At 36.0% G+C, this 20,843-nt stretch overlaps 1 protein-coding gene across 2 annotated transcripts; it reads left to right on the top strand.

Moving 5' to 3' along the window:
• Nucleotides 1-1,795: 1,795 nt before the first annotated feature.
• Lpar4 (lysophosphatidic acid receptor 4) lies at nt 1,796-14,900 on the top strand. Of its 2 annotated transcripts, none has more exons than XM_046421822.2 (4): nt 1,796-2,250; nt 4,326-4,408; nt 5,309-5,405; nt 10,893-14,900. In XM_046421822.2, the coding sequence occupies exon 4, from the start codon at nt 10,970-10,972 to the stop codon at nt 12,080-12,082; it is 1,113 nt and encodes a 370-aa protein (XP_046277778.1). In that variant the 5' UTR covers nt 1,796-2,250; nt 4,326-4,408; nt 5,309-5,405; nt 10,893-10,969; the 3' UTR covers nt 12,083-14,900. The 2 variants fall into 2 exon arrangements, with proteins under 2 accessions (XP_046277778.1, XP_046277764.1); XM_046421808.2 differs by having other exon boundaries at nt 4,360-4,408.
• Nucleotides 14,901-20,843: the final 5,943 nt, after the last annotated feature.

A 20,843-nucleotide genomic window follows, 5' to 3' on the forward strand; every position in this document is an offset into this window, starting at 1 on the left:
CAGAAAGATACTTGAGTCCCTTCAAGAGAAATGAAGGTAGATGAATCAGAAGACTGAAGGATATGAATCCCAAGAGGAGAATGATAGTGAGCTGACTATAGGTTAACTCTACAAGTATAGTACAATGAATAGATATAACAGACCTCTCCTCTAAAGGCTTTCCTCCTTACCTTTCTTTTCTCTTCACAAACAAATCTCATTTCTACCTCCTTTCATTTCCTTTATTCTGCATTTGATCACTTGGATCAAGCCACTTAGAACATTAACCCCTTCCATTTTGGGGTTATCCATCAAGGTTCAGCTCAAACTTCACCTTATCTGAGAAGCCCTCCAGGCTCTATCTATGCAACTTCATCTCCATCCTCTGATTCATTATAGAACTCATTCTTCATAATACTGCTTTAGTATTTTTCAAAATTTGCCCTTTTGTATTTCATTGTGCCATGCATCTTTGTATCTTCACCTATATGGTGAAGTTCTGCAGGACAATGATTGTATCTTTCTTTCATGGTCTGACAAATGAATCAAGGGGTGGTTTAGGCCTAGAATAGATGAAAAGATCACTCATGAAGACATAGCCAGTATCAATAAGTGACAGAAATAGATATACCTGAGATAAGCAGAGAGGGAAGCAGAAAGAACAGAGACTGAGAGTATGGGGTGGAGGAGGAGAGGCAACAGAGAAAGTGTTTTTCAGAGTCAGTCACAAGTAATAAGGCTAGTGTCAGCTTCACACTGACCTGTTAGTGAGAACAGCCACAATAGAGCTGAAGAAAGAGGGATAATAAACAAATGTGAAACATGTTTTATTTGGGAATCAGCTTAATTATGCAGACTGAAGTTATGAAGCAGACAGAGGTTACCCCAATTCTCCAGGGACATGACTCTGCCCAGAAAATGAAAGCACCTTATCCTTGGCCAAAGGTTTCATTCCAGAGAAGGGGGAGGGATTGCTGTTGTCATAGTCTTGGCAGTGGGTGGAGGTAGAGGAGGAAAAGATGGGAGGGGGGCATGTAAATGGAAGGGAAAGGCTAGAAAAGAAGTTTACAGATAGATGATTGAGTTTAGGTCAGGGAGAGGGTGGGGAAAAAGAAGAAAAAAAAAAGGAGTGTGGGTGACCAAGGCAGTCAACCTATAGGCAAATAACTTGCCAATGGGAGAGGAGGTATACAGTTGACGATAACTCCTCATTATAAACAGATTGCATCTGTACTATTTAGTTTGGTTTTTTTGAAAACCTCTGAAAATTTCATGGTAATTAGTCTTCCTGCCAAGCAGTTATTTAAGAGAAGTGTAGACCCTCCTTTTGCCACAGACGGCTCCCTGGCCCATAGAAGGTGGGTGTTGGAGCTCTGGGACCCCAACACATCTCTATCTGAGGATACTTCGCTGGCTTGAGCAAGTGAGTATAGTACTGAATTTTATTGATTTTTTATGGTGGTGGGAGATTTAATTTTGCATACTATAATAAGAATATATTTATGGTCCCTTTCACTTTTGCCTTTTCCCTGCCCCCTATTTATTATTATCAATATTGTTGTAATTATTTCAAACAAATAAGAGCAAACATGGGTTTCTCATAATTGAAACACTCCTCCCAGTTTGAAGTTTTGTCTCCTCCTCCTCATTAGAATTGTAAGGGGGTAGCGGTCCTGCAGCAAAGACAGGCACACAGGCTTTCTCTGTGGATTAATTGGTCAGGAAAGACACTTTTTATATTGTCAAGTGGCACTTAAGCCACTAATTCTTGACTGTGAAACTGCTTTTCCTGGGCAATGCTCTTTAAGGAAAAACTTCTTCAGTCCAGTGATTGGTGACTAAGGGAACGGTGGAGCACAGGGGATTGGGCGGGATCTCGGCTCCTAATAATGCCTCCTTATCCAATGAAAAGCATTTCCTATTGAGACCCCCAAGAGTTCCCCCGGCCCTGGGCTCCAGCCCGGACTTTGGGCCTTTTCTTGTGTCCTGTTTGTTAAAGGCATGCCGGCTACAGCATTAAAGAGGGCCGGTTCTTAACAAAGGGAAAGAGATAAATGTAAATAAGCTCACATTTTCAGAATGAGCGGTTTACTGTAAGCTGCGGCAGCCCAGAGTCTGCTACTTTGGGCTGGGCTAACCTTTCCCTGTTAAAAAAAATAATAATGGATAAAAATATGCACTTCCAAAGTGCAAGTTGCCCTTTTACATGTTTATTAGCTAATTGTCTACAGGCATGAGCACACTCTCTCATCTAGCACACTCTTTTTTGGGGTAAGTCTCTTTGAGAAAGATTTGATTTGGGCGTTTGGGGGTGGGGGATGGCGTAACAAACTTCAGTGGAAACACTGATGCTTTGAGTGTTTTGGGAAAGAAGTTAGACTTCAACTCTGAAGTGCTGAACAGGGATCGTCGTGTTGAATGGTAAAAAAAAAAACAAAAACAAAAACAAGAATTTCTATTGTTTTGGCAATAATATTGTTTCCGTGGAAGAGACAGGATTTTCAGGCTGTTGTTTCATGTAAACACAGTTGTCCTAAAGAGCTGATTTTTAATCACAGGGTAGAACAATTTTGGCTAGCTTTGTATTTCTTTGGTTTACAATTGATTGTGAGCTAATGTGGCTTCTATTATGATGAGGTTTTTTCTAGTAAAACTATACATGACATGCCTTTGATGCTTAATTGATTTATGGAGAATGTGACATTTGCTATATTGAATAATTCATGAACTTGCCCATAAAGGAAGAATCATGTTTGAATGAGAAACTAATTCTGGCATAAATAGAATTCGCTATTAATGTGAAAGTTTTTGCTTTTGCCATAAAATGCAACATTGTGACATCTTTAAAATTCTCTTCCTGTATATCCTGAATGCTTTTAAGATTTTTAGTAAAAAGATCTTATTGAATTGATAAATATTATATTTTGTTCAGTTTGTTTCAGAAAATATAATAATGTAATTTATCATGATTTCTGTATGAAAAATGACCAGACAAATCCAAAGTTTAGAACATTACAGAGCTTGGTGGGGTTATTCATTTGGCTACTTTACCAAATTAAACCACCTTTTTTTTTTTCTTGACTAATATGGAGACAACAATAATAACCTACTATCCAAACAAATTTATCCAGTGGCTTTGCAACTTGTTCATTTTTCAGAACAAAATTCCAAACAATATACCCACCAAAATAGATTATAAATCCCTTTGCATTGTCGCAGAAGAAAAGTTGCACTCTTTCTAAAAAGGATGAGTTCAGTTGATAAACCTGATGTCCTCTACATTCTAAAGCACCTCCTGCCAATCAGAGATGTGAATGAAAGCCCTATTGGAACAATCAGGCCAGTCTTTCAGAATGTGTACTCTCTGTAAGTTAAAGACAGGAATGGGGAGATGCCTCAAAGCAACACCCAGGCCCAGCTTAGCTAAAGCTTGATCTATTCAATCCCCTTTGAGGGAAAATGCAGTGAGATTTGTTGCCCTTGCTGTGATTTGGTCAGAATCTAATTGTGCAGTTGCTTTTGTCTGCCTATCATCATATATGGTCTGCTGTTGACCTTTTTCAAGGGGAGGAAAAAAAATAATATATTTGGGAATATTGGTACTGAAATTGGAAGCTGAGAACCCAGCCTCACTTGTAGTAGGTTTATTGGTATATTGGTTATCAGAACCATGAACAGAATAAGTAATCTGCTGATTTTGTATAGTTATGTTCTGAAGTATGCTGTTAATCTCATATTTTGAGGGGTAAGGTGACCAGATAGAAAGGATCAAGAATTGAGATCTAGACGATTAGAGTTGATATGCTTGCTGAATAGGCAGGACAGAGGGTGAAGAAAATAAGGGGATTTGGAAGACATGAGGGTGTAAATGGCATCTTGCTCTGTGATTCTTAGTGTTTTGTGCTAATTAATAATATTTACTTCTGATATTCAAATAAATCTAGCAGTCATTTCATTGCATTTAATAAAATTTAATGATTGTCATTACAGACCTTCAAGAATTAAAACTCTTTTTTTTTGCAGTGACAAGTGGAAGCAGGTGAAAATAACTAGCAGGGGATAACCAGAGAAGCCTCTACCATGGCAACAATTGAAGGCTTCTGTCAGTCAGGGCCAAAGGTGGAAGACAAAGAGAAACTGAGGCCCAGAAAGGGACTGTGATGTGTTCTCCCATAGTTACCTAGTTATGGAACAAAATGTGGCTATATAGAATTAATATCAGAAATGAAAACTTCTGAGTGTTTGAACTTCCTATTTGCTTGGATTTCCAAATTTTAAAAATTTCTTTATATCAATTATGAAAACCATAAAATAAAGAAATGTTAATGTTTCTGTCTTTATTTCAGAAACCGCAGTAAAACAATATTCATTTCATTTCAGAAATACTGCTTTCTGGAGGAGTGTGAAAACTATTCTCCTTAATATTAAGGTGATTTCAATGTATTTTAAATTGTCTAAATATTTTATTTATTTTGTTTTTTTTAGAGAGACATTATATCAGGAAAATTAGAGTATCATTAGCAGTCTGCATTGTTTTAGGCTACCTTTTATTTTTGGAAGAGAATGAGATGTGGCAATATCATGAGTCTGTCACTGGCAGATGATTTTACTTTATAAGCATTGCAATGAGGGCTAAATGCTACTTTTAAGAATCCCATTATATATTCTGATTCTATATGTGTATTTTGTAGATTTGTAATTTGAAGGAGTTACAGAATGCTATAATGTGTAGGCCTAGGATACACTGGTAAAGGCAGAGTGATTATCAATGATTGTGCTAATAGCCAGTAATTAAAGCCTCTCTCATATCAGTATAGTTCAGGTCAGGAAGTAAAGCAATCCGGTGTGAATGTAGGTTAGAGACAAGGCAGTGGAGTCTCCACCTGTTGTTCCAGTGTTCTTTCTTTGCCCCCATTAACGCGCCTGCCCAACCAAAACAGTTGTTGCCAGAGAAAAAGGGAGAGAGACGAGAAAAAAAAAAACAAAACCTGATATAACTTCAGACCAAAAAAAGTTCTTTTGTTGGTCATCTTTAATGTATGGAAGTGGGGAGGGATATTTTTATGCCTTTTGGTCCTAGTTTCTTTAGATGATTATAAGTTATACAGATTCATGGGTTTTGTGCTTCACTCTTAAAATATGGGACAGCAATGACAGTTTTGGAAAATAAAACATTATCTAAAATTGTTAAATACCATTTTAAAATATGTTGACTCTCATTTACTATGATTTATATAATGTAATAATTTTGTCTACCTTGTGATCTTTGTATATATTTTATTGATAAGCTCTCCTATGGTACACTATTGTAACAAATTCTATTTCACAGCACCTGTTGGAGGAAATTCCTAACTACAGTGCCTCCAGAAAGTTTATTGAGTACTCATATCTGAGATAAAATTGCTGCCAGAATTTAAACTAATGTGGTGAGTACCATTTTCCTAGTATTAATTTTCTACACAAATACTTATTTTATTCTTGAACTCTTTTTTTAAAAAAATATTTAGTTGTTGATGAACCTTTATTTTATTCATTTATTTACATGTGGTGCTGAGAATCAAACCCAGTGCCTCACATATGTGAGGCAAGCACTCTACCTCTCCAACTCTTTTTGTAACCAATACTTCCAGATTATTACAGATCATATGATATAATAATTTAGAATGGATAGAGAAGGAGTTATATTTGTTTTATAGTAAAATCCAGGCAATTCTGCTGTAGATGAATATTCATTTTTTAGCTCAACCCTTCTTTGTCATTGATACATAACTTTATAGATGGGAGAACTTTTTAATTCATATTATCAGGATGAATATTCAAGTGTATCAGATCAATTGGTGTTCGAATTGATTACTGATTTGTCTGTTCAGATATATGGAATGAAACTAAGTCCTAACTGGCATGTGTGAATCTTTTAGAATTTGGAAATGAGCTGTTTTAGGAACACCCAAAATCTTTCCCAAAAGGTCTGGGGCTTCTGATGAGATGAGATATTGAGTCTCAAGACTCTAAAAAATTTCATAACACTAAGTTGAGCAATTTCTCTGCAGTTTTCTTACTCTATAACTAAGTACAAGGGAAAATTCTACATTAGTAGATCTGATGTAATCTTTGGCCCCATCATATTGAGCACTGGACCACATTATTCCCCAAAGATTGGACTGTGTCATCAGGTGAAGGGTTAGTAGAAGACTGGAGTACTTTTGGGGAGAAAAGAAAAAAGTATTAAGTTGGTCACTAAAGATAGGATCTGATAAGATTGGAGCCTCTGTCAATTTCTTGCTCTCCTTAATAAAATGGGGAAAAAATCAGCCTTTAATTTTGGTGAAAACAAAGTTCAATACAGACAAATTACTTTAAAACTGGTATTTCTTGTTTCAAAAATAAGAGGCCAGTGCAGAAGAATTTCCTTGCTCCATTCTGGAGTGAAACATTTACCTATTGTTTCCTCCATATGGAATTTCGTAAGCCTAGATTGTGTTTTGAAAACTATTATGAAACATCAACCAATGCATTGGAACGTCAATTGGAACCACATGTATGATTGTGACCTGTGCCTGTGACTTGGCATAGAAAATTTACTTTAGAAATCTTATCTGTTATCAGCCATTCATATGAGGAACAACAATCTGGATATATTCCCTGTTGCTCCAGGAGAATGATTTTGAGCTGTATTTTAACAACATTTTTGTATTTTTAAATTTGTCTTACTGATAAGTATCTATAGGCAAGGACACAGTAGGTTTCAGCTTTCTCTGAGTTAGAACTTTATTTCCAATGTATCATCTGAAAGGTTAGCACTTTGTGAAGTGACTTAAGTATTCACTGGTCCTTATATGGACAAAAGCCTAACCATTTCCTCCAGGAGCCTCAAAGACACCAAACATGATATAATTCATTATCATTGGAAACCAGAAAAATGATACTACAATGAACTGTGAGAATTGGCTCCATATGTGTAGGTCAAAGTTAAAAATTCATTGAGGGTCAATGACTTTTTGATCAACCTCCAGGTGACCTACATCCTGTCCATTGTCAATGAAAATACACCTACCTAATGCTTATCCCCTAGGTTATTAATTGTTGGAATAATTGGCTGCAAACATCTGCACAATACAATAGTCTGATGCTGTTTGTAGTGGAAGATGTAATTAACTGTGTCGGCCTAATTTTTTTCCTTTCTTCATCTCATCAGAAGCTCAAGTGTGGGCCCTTTACCTCCATTCACTACTCAATACATTATCCCTTCAGGAAGATCTAGTAGTTAGAAACACTGTTTCTTTTAGCCTAAAGAAAAGCCAATCAGGGAGCAAAGACCTTGTTTTTTGGACATCATTGATTCTCCTTTGGAATCAGCTCAAGAGCCAAATATTTCTCTGATTATTATTTAAAATTATAGCTCCAGGAGAGATATTCCATTGGAGGTCTCTTCCTGAATTGCTTTGTTATGAGTTCATTGTGTTAAGGTTGGAACTCAAGGGGGGACTTTCTGAGGTATAAGACATCAAAAAAAAAGATGTGTTGCTAATATGAAGTTCAGAGTACCAAGAAAGACTCAGCTATAAATTTCCAGTTGTGTCAGAGGTGGGAGAAGGAAACAGCTTCTATAATGTTTCTCTGTGGTTAGGTAAGATTGAATATTGGCAAGCTCATAAAGCTACTCACAAGCACTGTTGAATCTTCCTACCCTCAGCTGTGAGGCTCAGAGGTAATGTTTATACAGGGAAGAGAAACAGTATAGCCAAGTTACAGAGTGAACCAGTGTCTGAGTCAGAAATAGAACTCCTTGCTTCCAATGCTGTGTTAAGTCCCAGCACCACACCCTCCCTGCTAGACAGCAAAGGTGGTGTGTGTTCAGGCAAAGGAGAGCTATGAATAGGGCCATAGAGGCAGTTTTCCCATGCCCTCTCTTTAGGAGTGAGACTGTAATGCTTTCTTGTCTGTGGTCCTTTCTCTCCCACAGGATTTGATTACTCAGAGCAGCAGAGCAGAAGTGCCAGGCATTAACATACTGCCTGCTGTGGGTATGGTGCATATGTTCTGGGGGATATAAAACTGAAATAAGGTAATGGATGTGTTAATTAGCTTGATTTAATAGTCTGCAATGTATATGTATATCAAAACATCACATTATACTCCACACATGTAATATAATTATGATTTGTCAATTAAGATAAAGAATAAAATGATTGAAATTATGAAAAGAAATGGATGAAAAACAAGAGACAAATGCACCTATTTGGAACATTACATCTTAAAAAGTACAAAATAATATATAGCCAGTGACATAGCAACATGTCCCATGGTTTACCAGTGGACAGACTGGAAGAACTCTGGGCAGAGGTGAAAAGGCTTCTAATATGAAAGAATTTTACAAATAAAATAAACTTACTAGCAGTACTTACTGTAGAAGGTAGGTACAAGCAGATCCCAGTGAAAAAAGCCGGGCTTTTATGTTAAGGGTTTTGTAGCCCCATGATTTCTTTAGATTGTGTGGCTATGTAAAATGGATGTTTCCTTGACTGTTTTGATTTCTTTCAGCAATGAAATTATTCATTTTGAATGTGGATGATGATCTTAGTTTACAAAAAAAAAAAAAAGACTTCTGGGTTAATGGACAGTGAGTGAGGTGTTCAAAATAGTGAAGAAAATGGATTAAGCAGTTGAGAAGTTTGGTATTTCCTTTTTTCTTAAACCACTCCATGATGAAACACATAAGCTGCAAAAACCTTGGGTCTACAGCTTCCAAAGTGTGATATGATCATCATTGATTGAGATCTTCCAGGCTCTTGTTTCTGCTGATCAGCTTCAGTGACCTTAAACACAGTGATTGCAAACCATGCTTCTATCAGAGAAATCTGGAGGTAATAAGATAAAGCAAGTTAGCCAGAATGGGACTGTAGGAACTCTGAGCTGGTTATCCCTCCCAGGACTGAATGCAAATGAGATATAATTAGATGGCAGCACTTACCTCTTACCAGCTTCTCTCTTCTTTACTTCCTCTTCCCCTCTTTTTTATCAATTCTCTAGTTTTTTCTTTCTTTGCTATTTTCCTTTCCATCTCCTCTCCTATTCTCCCACTTGATTTTATATCTTCCTTATCTGGCTCTTTTTTTTCTTTGTAGACCTTACATGGTCAAGGTTTCTATGGTACTCTGCTTTTGCATATTAGGGTCGCTTCTAACAACAGTTGAGCTGGGCATATACAATAAAATAGCCAAGAAGGACTGTGATTTTAGTTCAGGGTTAGGCTTAGGGGAGGCAGTCCATAAACATTTGTTGGATGATAAATCAAGGATAGCAAACTTCCAATTTTAACTTGAAAACTATTAAAAATGACAACCCTTTGCTTTATACCCCATATTTTCCGAGATCATCTCTCCCTCTATGCACTGCAGTAAATAACTATTTTTCCCCTCAAACCAAATATTTCTTTTCTTAAGCCAAACACTGGTTTAGGTGATTTCAGACCTCTGGATCTTTCATAGGTTACCCCCTTTACTCCCTTCTCTATTTTATACTGAGGTCCTTTGATCTGTTTCCTGAGAATTCTGAGGGAAAAAAATGACATAAGGGGAAATCATTTCAGAAAACTGCCTTTTGCATTTTAGAATAAAATCATGTGAAATCTCATTACTGGATATGTTAGGGAATAAAGGCCACTTTTATCCCATGTCCTTCTCATTCAACAGAATTCATTCAGCAGCTATTTATCCATAGTGTATTTTAGAGCACTTTCAAAGGACAGTCTCTCTCCAGTGGCAGCTGTTGACCTAGGAGAATGTTGGTAAGATTTCTAAATGCACCTTCAAAAAATGTCTGCCTAGATAATAAAAAAAAAAAATAGATTAAATCACTGGCTGTCACATGTACAAACAGGCAGGCAGAAGACATGTAAGGGGCCAGATCAGACGTGAGTCTTGAGGGGTGGCTGTTCATATAAAATGCATCTCTCATCACTTCTACTTGGCAAGCAAAGGTTTTATTGACCAGGGAGATTTAGGAAGTGGAGTTGTGGAAGTATCTGATGGAATGAGCCTTGATAAATGGAGAAGGAAGACAACATAGGCTTAGGGTCTAACATGAGAGAAGCTTGGAAAGAGGACCATGACCTGCAGGATAGAAGTGTTGAGTTTGTTATTTGAATTGTCTCCTTATAAAGGCAATGTGGTATAGTGAAAAAAAAATGGCTAGCAGCTCTAATTAACTGAGGGATTCCTTAACTCCTAATTTAGAAGAAAAAGGTGAACCAGTTATCTAGTTCAGGAGTTTAGTCATGACATTTTAGAGTGTGTTCTAGAGGTCCTATAACCATCTGCAATAGAACTAATACTCAGATAAGGTGTTTCAGTAACACTGGAGAGTAGACATTTGGAGTAGCTTAAGAGTCCCTGGGTTAGGAATAAAATAAACTGAATCTGGTTCTGGCCATACCACTTATACCCTCTTCCATTTCTCATATTCTATAATTTTAAAATTATTTAAGCCTCAATTTCTACTTTGTAAAATGGTGAGAATTTCACTCATGCCTACCTTATGGTATTCTTTTGGAAATCAAATAAAGCATGGCTTTTGACAGGATTTTGAAAATTGAAAAGTGCCATGCAAATATCAAAGCATTTACATTGCTTTAGTTGTTAGATGTTCTTCCCCCCCACCCCCGTTTGAACTCTCCAGTGGCCTACACCTAATTCATGTTCATCGCAGTGCCAAAGTATTGCACCTACTTGTTGAGTTTGATCTCTCCCACTTCTGCAACATACTCTTGTATTACTTTTAATGTATGGTAGGTTCTCAAAAGTACTTGCCAAACTCAATTGAATGTGCATGTTATCTTTCAACCTAGGTAGACCAAATATATTTTACTTTCTGGAAGGCAGATTTGCTGATTCACTCCATCTTGTCTCCCACAGGAGGAAAGTATTTCCTACCAGTCCCTAGTCTCAGAGTGGTGAACCCCTGCAGCTAGCAGGCCTTCTGAAAAAAATCCATGGGTGACAGAAGATTCATTGACTTCCAATTCCAAGATTTAAATTCAAGCCTCAGACCCAGGTTGGGCAATGCTACTACCAATAATACTTGCATTGTTGATGATTCCTTCAAATATAATCTGAATGGTGCTGTCTACAGTGTTGTATTCATCCTGGGTCTGATAACCAACAGTGCCTCTCTGTTTGTCTTCTGCTTTCGCATGAAAATGAGAAGTGAGACCGCTATTTTCATCACTAATCTGGCCCTCTCTGATTTGCTTTTTGTCTGTACCCTACCCTTCAAAATATTTTACAACTTCAACCGGCACTGGCCTTTTGGTGACACTCTCTGCAAGATCTCTGGGACTGCATTCCTCACCAATATCTATGGGAGCATGCTCTTTCTTACCTGTATTAGTGTGGATCGTTTTCTGGCTATTGTCTATCCCTTCCGATCTCGTACCATTAGGACCAGGAGGAATTCTGCCATTGTGTGTGCTGGTGTCTGGATTCTGGTCCTCAGTGGTGGTATTTCAGCATCTTTGTTCTCCACCACGAATGTCAACAATGCAACCACCACCTGCTTTGAGGGCTTCTCCAAAAGGGTCTGGAAGACTTATCTGTCCAAGATCACAATATTTATTGAAGTTGTGGGGTTTATCATTCCTCTGATACTGAATGTCACTTGTTCTTCTGTGGTGCTGAGAACCCTCCGCAAGCCTGCTACTTTGTCTCAAATTGGGACCAATAAGAAAAAAGTGCTGAAGATGATCACAGTGCATATGGCAGTCTTTGTGGTATGCTTTGTACCCTATAATTCTGTTCTCTTTCTGTATGCCCTGGTGCGCTCCCAAGCCATTACCAATTGCTTGTTGGAAAGGTTTGCAAAGATAATGTACCCAATTACCTTGTGCCTTGCAACTCTGAACTGTTGCTTTGACCCTTTCATCTATTATTTCACTCTTGAGTCCTTTCAGAAGTCCTTCTACATCAATACCCATATCAGGATGGAGTCCCTGTTTAAGACTGAAACACCTCTAACCACAAAGCCTTCCCTTCCAGCTATTCAAGAGGAAGTTAGTGATCAAACAACCAATAATGGCGGTGAATTAATGCTAGAATCTGCTTTCTAGGTACAAGAATTGTCTTCTGGTCCAGATATAGTTTCTCCTATGATTTTTTTTTTATGCTAAGATTTTGAAACTAATGATACTGAGTATAGATCAGTGTACCAAATACAGTCAGATGCATTTGTTTGAACATTTAATGTAATATGCTGTTTTGTTCAGTAATTATAGGTCAAGTCTAATTACAACAACTGAAACAGATCACCAGACTCTTCTGCTGGGTTGGAATTTCATGGTATCATGTTATGTAAGTGGCCAGTGGCCTTCACTTTAGTGATACACAGATTACTTTAAACTTCTAAAAAGCTATTTCCATTCCATTGATTTTGGTAATTGGGTTGGGCCTATAAATATAGAACAAATTCAGGGATTATTTAAAAAAAGGTTATATTACTACTGATATATGCTAATCTTTTTCTTCTTTTTTGAATTGTCATTCAAGTTATTTTAACACAAGAACATATTTTATCATAATGTTATTAATAAAAAATGTGTCCAATTTTAAAGAATTGGTGAAAATTTTATGCTAATTTTGTTAAATTATGCTAAATTTGTATTTGATAATTTTGAAAACAGAAAAGAAAAAAATTATTTTCATGTATATGGTTGGGGAGAATTAGAAAATTAACAAAATTTACACATTTATAATCACAAACAGTGTCAATTTTTAAAACTTTCTTTTTATACTACATAAAGATTTTTGTATGAAAATTCTAAGCCAGAAAGCTGCTACTTATGTGCCTGGCAGGTGCAAAATGGAAAATCACATAGAAAAAAAAAAAACATCAATAAAGAAAATCTAAACAACACTAAAATTTTTTTCTTATAATTACCTTTCTTTTGAGGGACTGAGTTGTATAAAATATTTATTCTCCATATGAATTTGTTTTAATTTTTTTATTTGTTTTAATTAGTTATACATAATCCATATGAATTTTGGGGGCACAGTGCAACCAAAAAGCTGTTACAGTTGTGCCCAGGTCGGGAGCGAATTGAAAAAAAATGAGATAATAATAACAATAATAAAAAAAATGTATATTTGCAGTTATTTGGGGGTGGGAGGTGGTAGGGACCTGTAACTTTAAAATACTTATTGCTTTCCTATTAAATTTTGGAGCACAGTGTAGCCAGGGAGCTACTGAGTCTGTGCCTAGGTTGGGAGCAAATTGAAAAAAAAATGTATATAAACTAAATAAAAACAAAACAAAAAAAAAATACAAAATAAAAAAAGACAAAAAAACCCCCACAAAAATAGTTCCTAACATTTGTGTTACTATTTTATATATTTTTGAATCACTGTAAATTTAAAAATAGGTTATTTGTATGGATTTTTTATCAAAATTCAACTAGAAATCTGTTAAATTTTTGCCTTGATCAGGAATAAACAGGAAAAAAAACTGACATAAAACTAAAAAATACTAGAACAAACAAAACAAACACAGAAAAAAATTTAGAACCTGCACTTTTTTTGAGCATCTGTAAAATTTTAAAAGTGCTGAAACTTTCTTGTGATACTTTGGTTCAAAATGCACCTAGAAATCCCCTAAACAGGCACCCAGTTTAGGAGCAATTAAAATAATGTTTAAAAATCTATCAAAAAAAAAATAACCATTTTTATAATTGAAATATCAAAAACTAAAATTATCCTTAAAATCTTGCTATTTTTGGATGAAGAGTGATTGTAATAAGTTTTAATACTTTTAAGTAAAAAAAATAGCTCGAAAGATGCTACATTTGTGCTTAAGTCAGATGCAACGGAAATTAAAAACTCTCACACACATATATAAAAAATAACAAAAATTTTCAACATTTCTAAAACCTTGAAAAATAAGAAAAATATTTTAAAAATGTACATTAATCAGTTTAAAAATATGTAGATGATATAGTGACTTAAAAATGCTAAGAATTTCAAAGTAGAACTTTCAGTAACAATGCATCTTGTAATCTGCTGAACTTGTGCCAAGGAATGGTAAAAAAAAATAAAAACCATAAAGCAATGAAAAGTAAACAATAATGAAAAAGTAAAAATTTTAAAACAATAAGTGAATTCTTGAAACCTGTTAACCTTTGTTTTTCTTTCTGATGATATGTAGATCTAAAAATACTAAGATTTTAAAGTAACTTTAAAAATTGCTGAAGCTGTGCTTGGGTTAAGAACTAATTGAAAAAATGCTTAAACAATAGAACAATAGTAAAAATGAATTCTCAAAACTGGTGTTAATTTTTCCTCATGATCTAAAGTTCTAAAAATAATCATGCATTATATTGTCTTGTGAAGAATGGTTGTAGTTGGAATACATAAGGCATTCAGTTATAGATGAAATTAGGTTAAGTTAGACTAAATTCAGTTAGGTTATGTTGTAAGAACAAATTAGTAATTGAAGTATGAATAATCTTTTTTTTTCTTTGATATTTTTTTTTCTATTTTTTGTAAGTATACACTATATGTGAATTTTTGTTTCTGCCCTTAGCTCTTAAAATTATGAAATTTTAGGATTGTGACACCAGACCATTTAATGGGATATGTTAACCAAGTTGACATAAAATATATTATTAAATCAGTTACCTTTTGTATAATTTCTATGTTTAGTTATGTTTAATATTTCATATTTCTCTTCCTTTTAGTTAACTTCCATTTTTATAGTTAATATAACTTGCTAATAAAACTTTTCATATGAACAATTTAACCATCAAAATGTAATGTATAACTAAATAAAATTGACTTTATTGTACACATAAAGGCAAAGGTAATCTTTCAGCTTTAATTGCAACTTGATTTTAAGTGCTTATTAAATGTAATAAAATATATTTGGATTATCTAGCAGTTACACTTTGGTCAATTATTTCTTTCCTCAACTGTCTATATTTGTGGTCATTTTCCCTTAATTTTTCCTCCATCCTTCAAGAAAGGATTTACTAAAGTGTGTTTACTCTCAAATCATTCTAATACTTTATTTTTGAGTCTGTCTGAAAACTGAAACCTTAGCAAATGATCATTCCCTTGGTGACTTTTCAGGGACCATGATAAACACACACACACACACACACACACACACACAAAAGTAATAACTTCTTTCATAATTGTTCCAACTTGGCTTTGATTTATACCCATGGATTCAAGCAACCAACCTCAGATCAAAAATATTTGAAAAAAAAAGGTTTATCTGTTCTGAACATGTACAGACCGTATAACAAACTAATTATGTAGAATTTACACTGTATTAAGTATTATAAGTCATCTAAAGATGATTTAAAGTATATGGGAGGATGCACATAAGGCTATATGCAAATACTAAGCCATTTTACATAAGAGGCTTGAGCATCCATGGATTTTGGTATCCATGGGGTGTTCTAGAACTAAGCCCCAGAGTATACTAAGAAATTACTGTATTTGGGGTTTCTAGGCATTTTTGAATTTGATTTCTAGGATTTGATGAAACATCCTAGGACAATATCTAAGTGGCCTGGGGCAAGTTGGGGCGAAAAGGCCATGTGATTGTAATATGAGGGTAAACTAGGGAGCTGACAGGTCAGTAGCTAAAGCAGGTGATGGTCCAGGTGGCCGCACTGGGAATCATGCTCATTCCTTTAATTCTAGGGAAAGCAGTGTTGGCATCTTGTGTTTGTTCCCTAGTTGACAACAGCAATTGCTCCCTTTTCTGACATTATGACCAACATGGTCATCCCCAGGATGTATTTAAAATTAGAGGAACTTTTCTATTAGTGACCTTCTAGGCCACTTCCTTAGAAACAATGGGGAGAGAAGTTCTTTGTTTCACATCCCTATTTGTTCTCTTCGACCTCTGTCTCTACCCCAAATCCCTGCATTCTTTCTTTAGCATGGTTTCCCAGGTTACATGTTGTCCTCCTGTTTTTCTTGTGGCTCTTTCCCTCTTCAACATCTCTCTTCAACCCCTATGGAGTCTGGACCAAAAACAATGTAGAAACCTCTGTCAAGATAGTGACAGGTTGAAAAGATTCACACTAAGGTGTGAAGAATTGATCCCTCCCATTCACATTTCAGAAAGAGAGTCTGATTAATTCAAGTGATTGTCTAAAGCAGGGACAGGGTGGGGAGAGATTATTGTCCCAGTATTTGCTAAATTATTTCTTGATCCTTGGGCTCTCTTGCCTCATAATACGTGGGGCCTCTGCACTGCAACATCCTCATCTTGCTCTCTCTCTTTATTTCTGTTAAATAAGGAAATACTTTATTAATACATACAAACACAATCTATAAAGCACTAAAAAATTTAAATTGGCAACTCAACATCCAGGGTCAACAGAATGCTTGAAAGAAATTGCAACAGATTAGATTTCCATGGTGAAAAAAGCATCTTTATAAGTGAAGGGTGACCCAGCTGTAATAGCTTTTCAAATTCTCTCTCCACATTGAGAATCATAAGAGGCACTGCAAACAAGGGAAGGTGTGTAATCTGGTGCACTTTGGGCAGGTCAAAACTTTCCAAATCTAGAGGATTGGAAGAAAAAGAATTGTACATTTCTGAATATGTGTTATTAGAGGCAGGAGCAGAGCTGTTTGCCTTTACAGCCTTTGTGGTCATATTTTTGGCAGAAAAGTTTGGTATCACTTTTGTGTATTATGGAGTACAAACCATGCACTGCCTTTCTCCTGAGAGCCCTATTTTCCAAAATTCTCCTCAATGACTAGGAACCCATGTTTTTATGTCAAATAAACTGGAATTCTTTCCCTCAAATGTCTCCTGATCATAGTGAAACTTTGTGAAATTGTTCATGAAATATGAAGCAGTTTGTTTCAAGATGGAAGCCAAATTACAGTCTACTGAGTTAAAATGTCCCTTGTGTTCCAATTTTGAGGGAGGGGGTGGTTACTGGGGATTTAACTCAGGGGCACTGGACCACTGAGCCACATCCTGTGTTCTGATTTTTGAAGAGCCATGTACTGCTCACTGCTTTGCTTCTTTACCTCTCTGAGGTCCTGGGAATGAAACTTTTCTTTCCCAAGTATCCAGGGAGGTACTGAGTTCAGGAACCTTATAGGAGTTGGTCCAGGATGAGGTCCAAAATGTGTCTGTGAGGGAAGTCTGGCAGGTTCTCAGACTGGAGTGCCTTGTATGGCCCTAGCAACCAGTTCCCTTCCTATTCATCATGGAGCAGCTCCAACCTTTTAGATGAAAAGGCAGTCACAAACAGGACTCACACGTCGCATGGCAAGTTCAGAGTAGGCTGTCTGCTCCTCGGGTTGTTGTCTTCTTTGTACTTGCTTGGGTAACAAGGCCGAAACCATGAGTCACCTTTCTCAGTGGGATCCTGGACTAGACCCACTTCAAGGCAGCTTGAAGTTCATAAGAATTGGTTTGTCTGGGGGAATTCTTGGGATTCCAAGTTCATTCATTTACTAATTCAACTATTTAAATATCAACTCTGTGACAGATAGATGACAAAAACAGAAAAAAATCCTTGGTGTTTTAAAACTTACGTATCATAGTAGGTGAAACCAACCACAAATAAACAAATTAGAAAGTAATGTGCCTAGTGAAATTTTAGAAAATGTTCAACATCCCTAGTTATCAGGGAAGTGCAAATCAAAACTACATTGAGATGTCATCTCACTCCAGTTAGAAACACAATCAGTAAGAATACAAAGAATAATAAATGCTTGCAAGGATATGGGGAAAAGGTACACTCATACATTGTTAGTGGGACTACAAGTTAGTACAACCACTGTGGAAAGAGATATGGAGATTCCTCAAAAGACTAGGATCAGAACCACCCAGCTATCCCACTCTTTGATATAAACTATAATCAGTATACTATAGTAATACAACCACATCAATGTTAGAGCAGCACAATTCACAATAGCCAAGTTATGGAACAAATCCAGGTGCCCATCAACAGATGAACGGATAAAGAAAATGTGGTATATATACACAATGGAGTTTTATTGAGTCATAAAGAATAATGAAATGATGACATTTGCTGGTAAATGGATGGAACTCTTTCTTTCTGAGAACATCATGCCATGTGAAATAAGCAAGACTCAAAAGGTGAGGGTCAATTTTTTTTTCTCATATGTAGAATCTAGAGCAAAATAAGAGTGGGGGAAGGGAGGAGGGGTGGATCCCAAATAAATAAAGAGGTCCAGGGTGTATAGGAAGGGGATTGAGGTGGTGGGAAGAGTGATGGGAAAAGGGAGGTACTGCTGAATGATATTGACCAAATTATGCTATGTACAAATATGAATATACCACACCAATTTAAAAATCAATTAATAAATAGAAGGAAGACAACAGAGTAGAGGAAGAGCAATAGGTAATAGTATTAGGGATTGAAATGGAGTAAATTATATTCCATGCTTATACAATTATGTCAAAATGAACTCCAGTATTATGTATAACTATAATGTACTAATAAAAAATTAAAAAATAAAAAATAAAAGGGACTGTGATGTAGCTCCCTCATTTCAATTCCTAGTATAAAAGAAAATGAAAAAGATGTTTTTGTTGTTCTTAAGAGCTTTATCAAGGGGTAATTGGTCTACAATAAGCTGCATATATTTAAACTGTATAATTTTGTACATTTACATATAAAAAGTAATACCATAGGTGACACAAAGTATTACTGAGGAAAGTAAGGGGAACAGTTACATAAAACCAAATCCCATGCTCCTTAGCAGGATTGCATTAAACTTTGAAGGTCTTAAGCCTTGAAAAGAGGAGGATGGCCCTCTTTTAATAAATAATGAACATGAAAACTAATGCTAAAATTATAAATGCATACAAAGTAGTAGATAAATTAATTAATCAATTTATTTATTTATTGGTACTGGGGATTGAACCCAGGGGCACTTTACCACTGAGCCACATCCCAGCCCTTTTCATTTTTTGTTTTGACACAGGGTCTCACCAAGTTGCTTAGGGACTCCCTAAAGTTGCTAAGGCTGGCTTTGAACTTATAATCTTCCTGCTTCAGGCTCCCAAGTCCCTGAGATTACAGGAGTGTTGTGCTGCATCCAGAAAGTAGGAGAAATTTCTGATTTTAAATATCTCATTTCTAATGTTTGTTTTAAAATGAGCTATGAAGACTTCGATTGCTATTGTCCCAAATCTGTTCTTAGTCTATATATACTATTAAGTGTTTATGTTCTGGTTTAAACCACAGGGACCCTAAAAGTGTAATGAAAACTCAAATCTAGGAAACTTCTCATTAACAATGCTGATCAGGTTTTGGCCCCAGCCTCCCATAGCAGGTTGGTCTCTTGTCCCAGGCAAGATACACACTCTCCCCGCTCTCTCTTTTTCTTTGCTCTCCCTTCCTCTCCCTGTCACCTTCTCTTTTTAGTAAAACAGGCTCCCAGAGAAGGATCTGAATGATAACTATAATGTAATAAAGATGTTCAAGCTGAAATCCCAAATCTGGCTTTCAAACTCAGTTTTGCTACTCACTGTGTAAACTTGGGCAAGTCCCTTCCTCTCTTTGTATCTGAGTTTCCCTATTAGTAAAATAAGCAGGCTGAATTAAGCTTTCTCTGATATGCCCAATAGTGCTAAGGCTGGAACTCCAAACTGATCCATTATGAGTCAGAACTAACAGTAACTATTAATAATGGTGATATGAGCCAGGCTCAATGGCACACACTTGTAATCCCAGCCTACTCAAGAGGCTGAGGCAGGATGATTCCACGTTTGAGGGCATCTTTGGCAACTTGGCCACTTACAGTGACCCTGTCTCAAAATTAAAAAAAAAAAAAAAAACTAAACTAAAAGGGCTGGGGATGTAACTCAATGATAAAAGCATCCCTGGGTTAAATCCCTAATACTGCAAAAGAAAACAATAATGATGATATGAATCAGGATGCCTACTAAGTGCCAGATATTGTACTAAACACTTCATTATTTCCCCACAATACTTTGAGGAAGGTTTTATGATTACCCACTTTCTATAAATATGAAAACTGAGGCTAAACAAAATGAAGGAATTTTTAATAGTCATAGGACTAGTAAGGAGCAGAATCTGATTTGTCCCAATTCTGTGTGTCACAAAAGCCTGTGTTCTTAACTTGTACTGCTACATCCATTCAGAACTTAAGGGACACTTTATTATTATTTTTTCTTTTTGCAATACTGGGGATTGAACCAAGAGGCACTCTACCACTGAGTTACATCTCCAACCTTGACAATTTTTTATTTTGAGATGGGGTTGTTAAGTTGTTCCTTTGTCAAGTTCATTCTTGTCTTAAGGCCTTTGCTTTTATTGTTTCCTCTGCTCACAATACTTTTCTAGTAGGTCTTCATGTGGCTGGCTCCATCTCATCATTCATGTTCAAATGTCACCTCTTCAGAGAGGCCTTTCTTGATCATCCAATCTATAGGAGACACCCAGTAATTCTTTACACAATATACTATTGTCCATGTTGTCATAGTACTCTACAATACTTTTTCCTTTATTTTGTCTTCGACTACATCGCCCACCCCCTAATAAAATGTAAACTCCATGAAGGGAACCATGTTTTCTTTTTCAAAACAGTATTTAGTATACTATAAATACTCAAGTGATAATTATTTACTGGATCAGAGTGTCAGATTTTGGATGGGACATTAGGTTTATATGACTTTAAACATCTAGGTCTGTACTCTAATGTCTGAATTTATCCCTTGAGCCTTCTCTTTTCCCCAAAGTGCAACATTTTCCAATTGCTTTATAAAAGCCAATGTTCATCAGAACCTGAATGCTGAAGAGTTAAATATCTTCTTTTTATAATACATCTGGCAACATACTTTCCTAG

Source organism: Marmota monax, unplaced genomic scaffold (assembly GCF_021218885.2).
Source record: "Marmota monax isolate L192 unplaced genomic scaffold, Marmota_monax_Labrador192_F-V1.1 WCK01_AAM20220418_F8-fsc00258, whole genome shotgun sequence".
NCBI lineage: Eukaryota > Metazoa > Chordata > Mammalia > Rodentia > Sciuridae > Marmota > Marmota monax.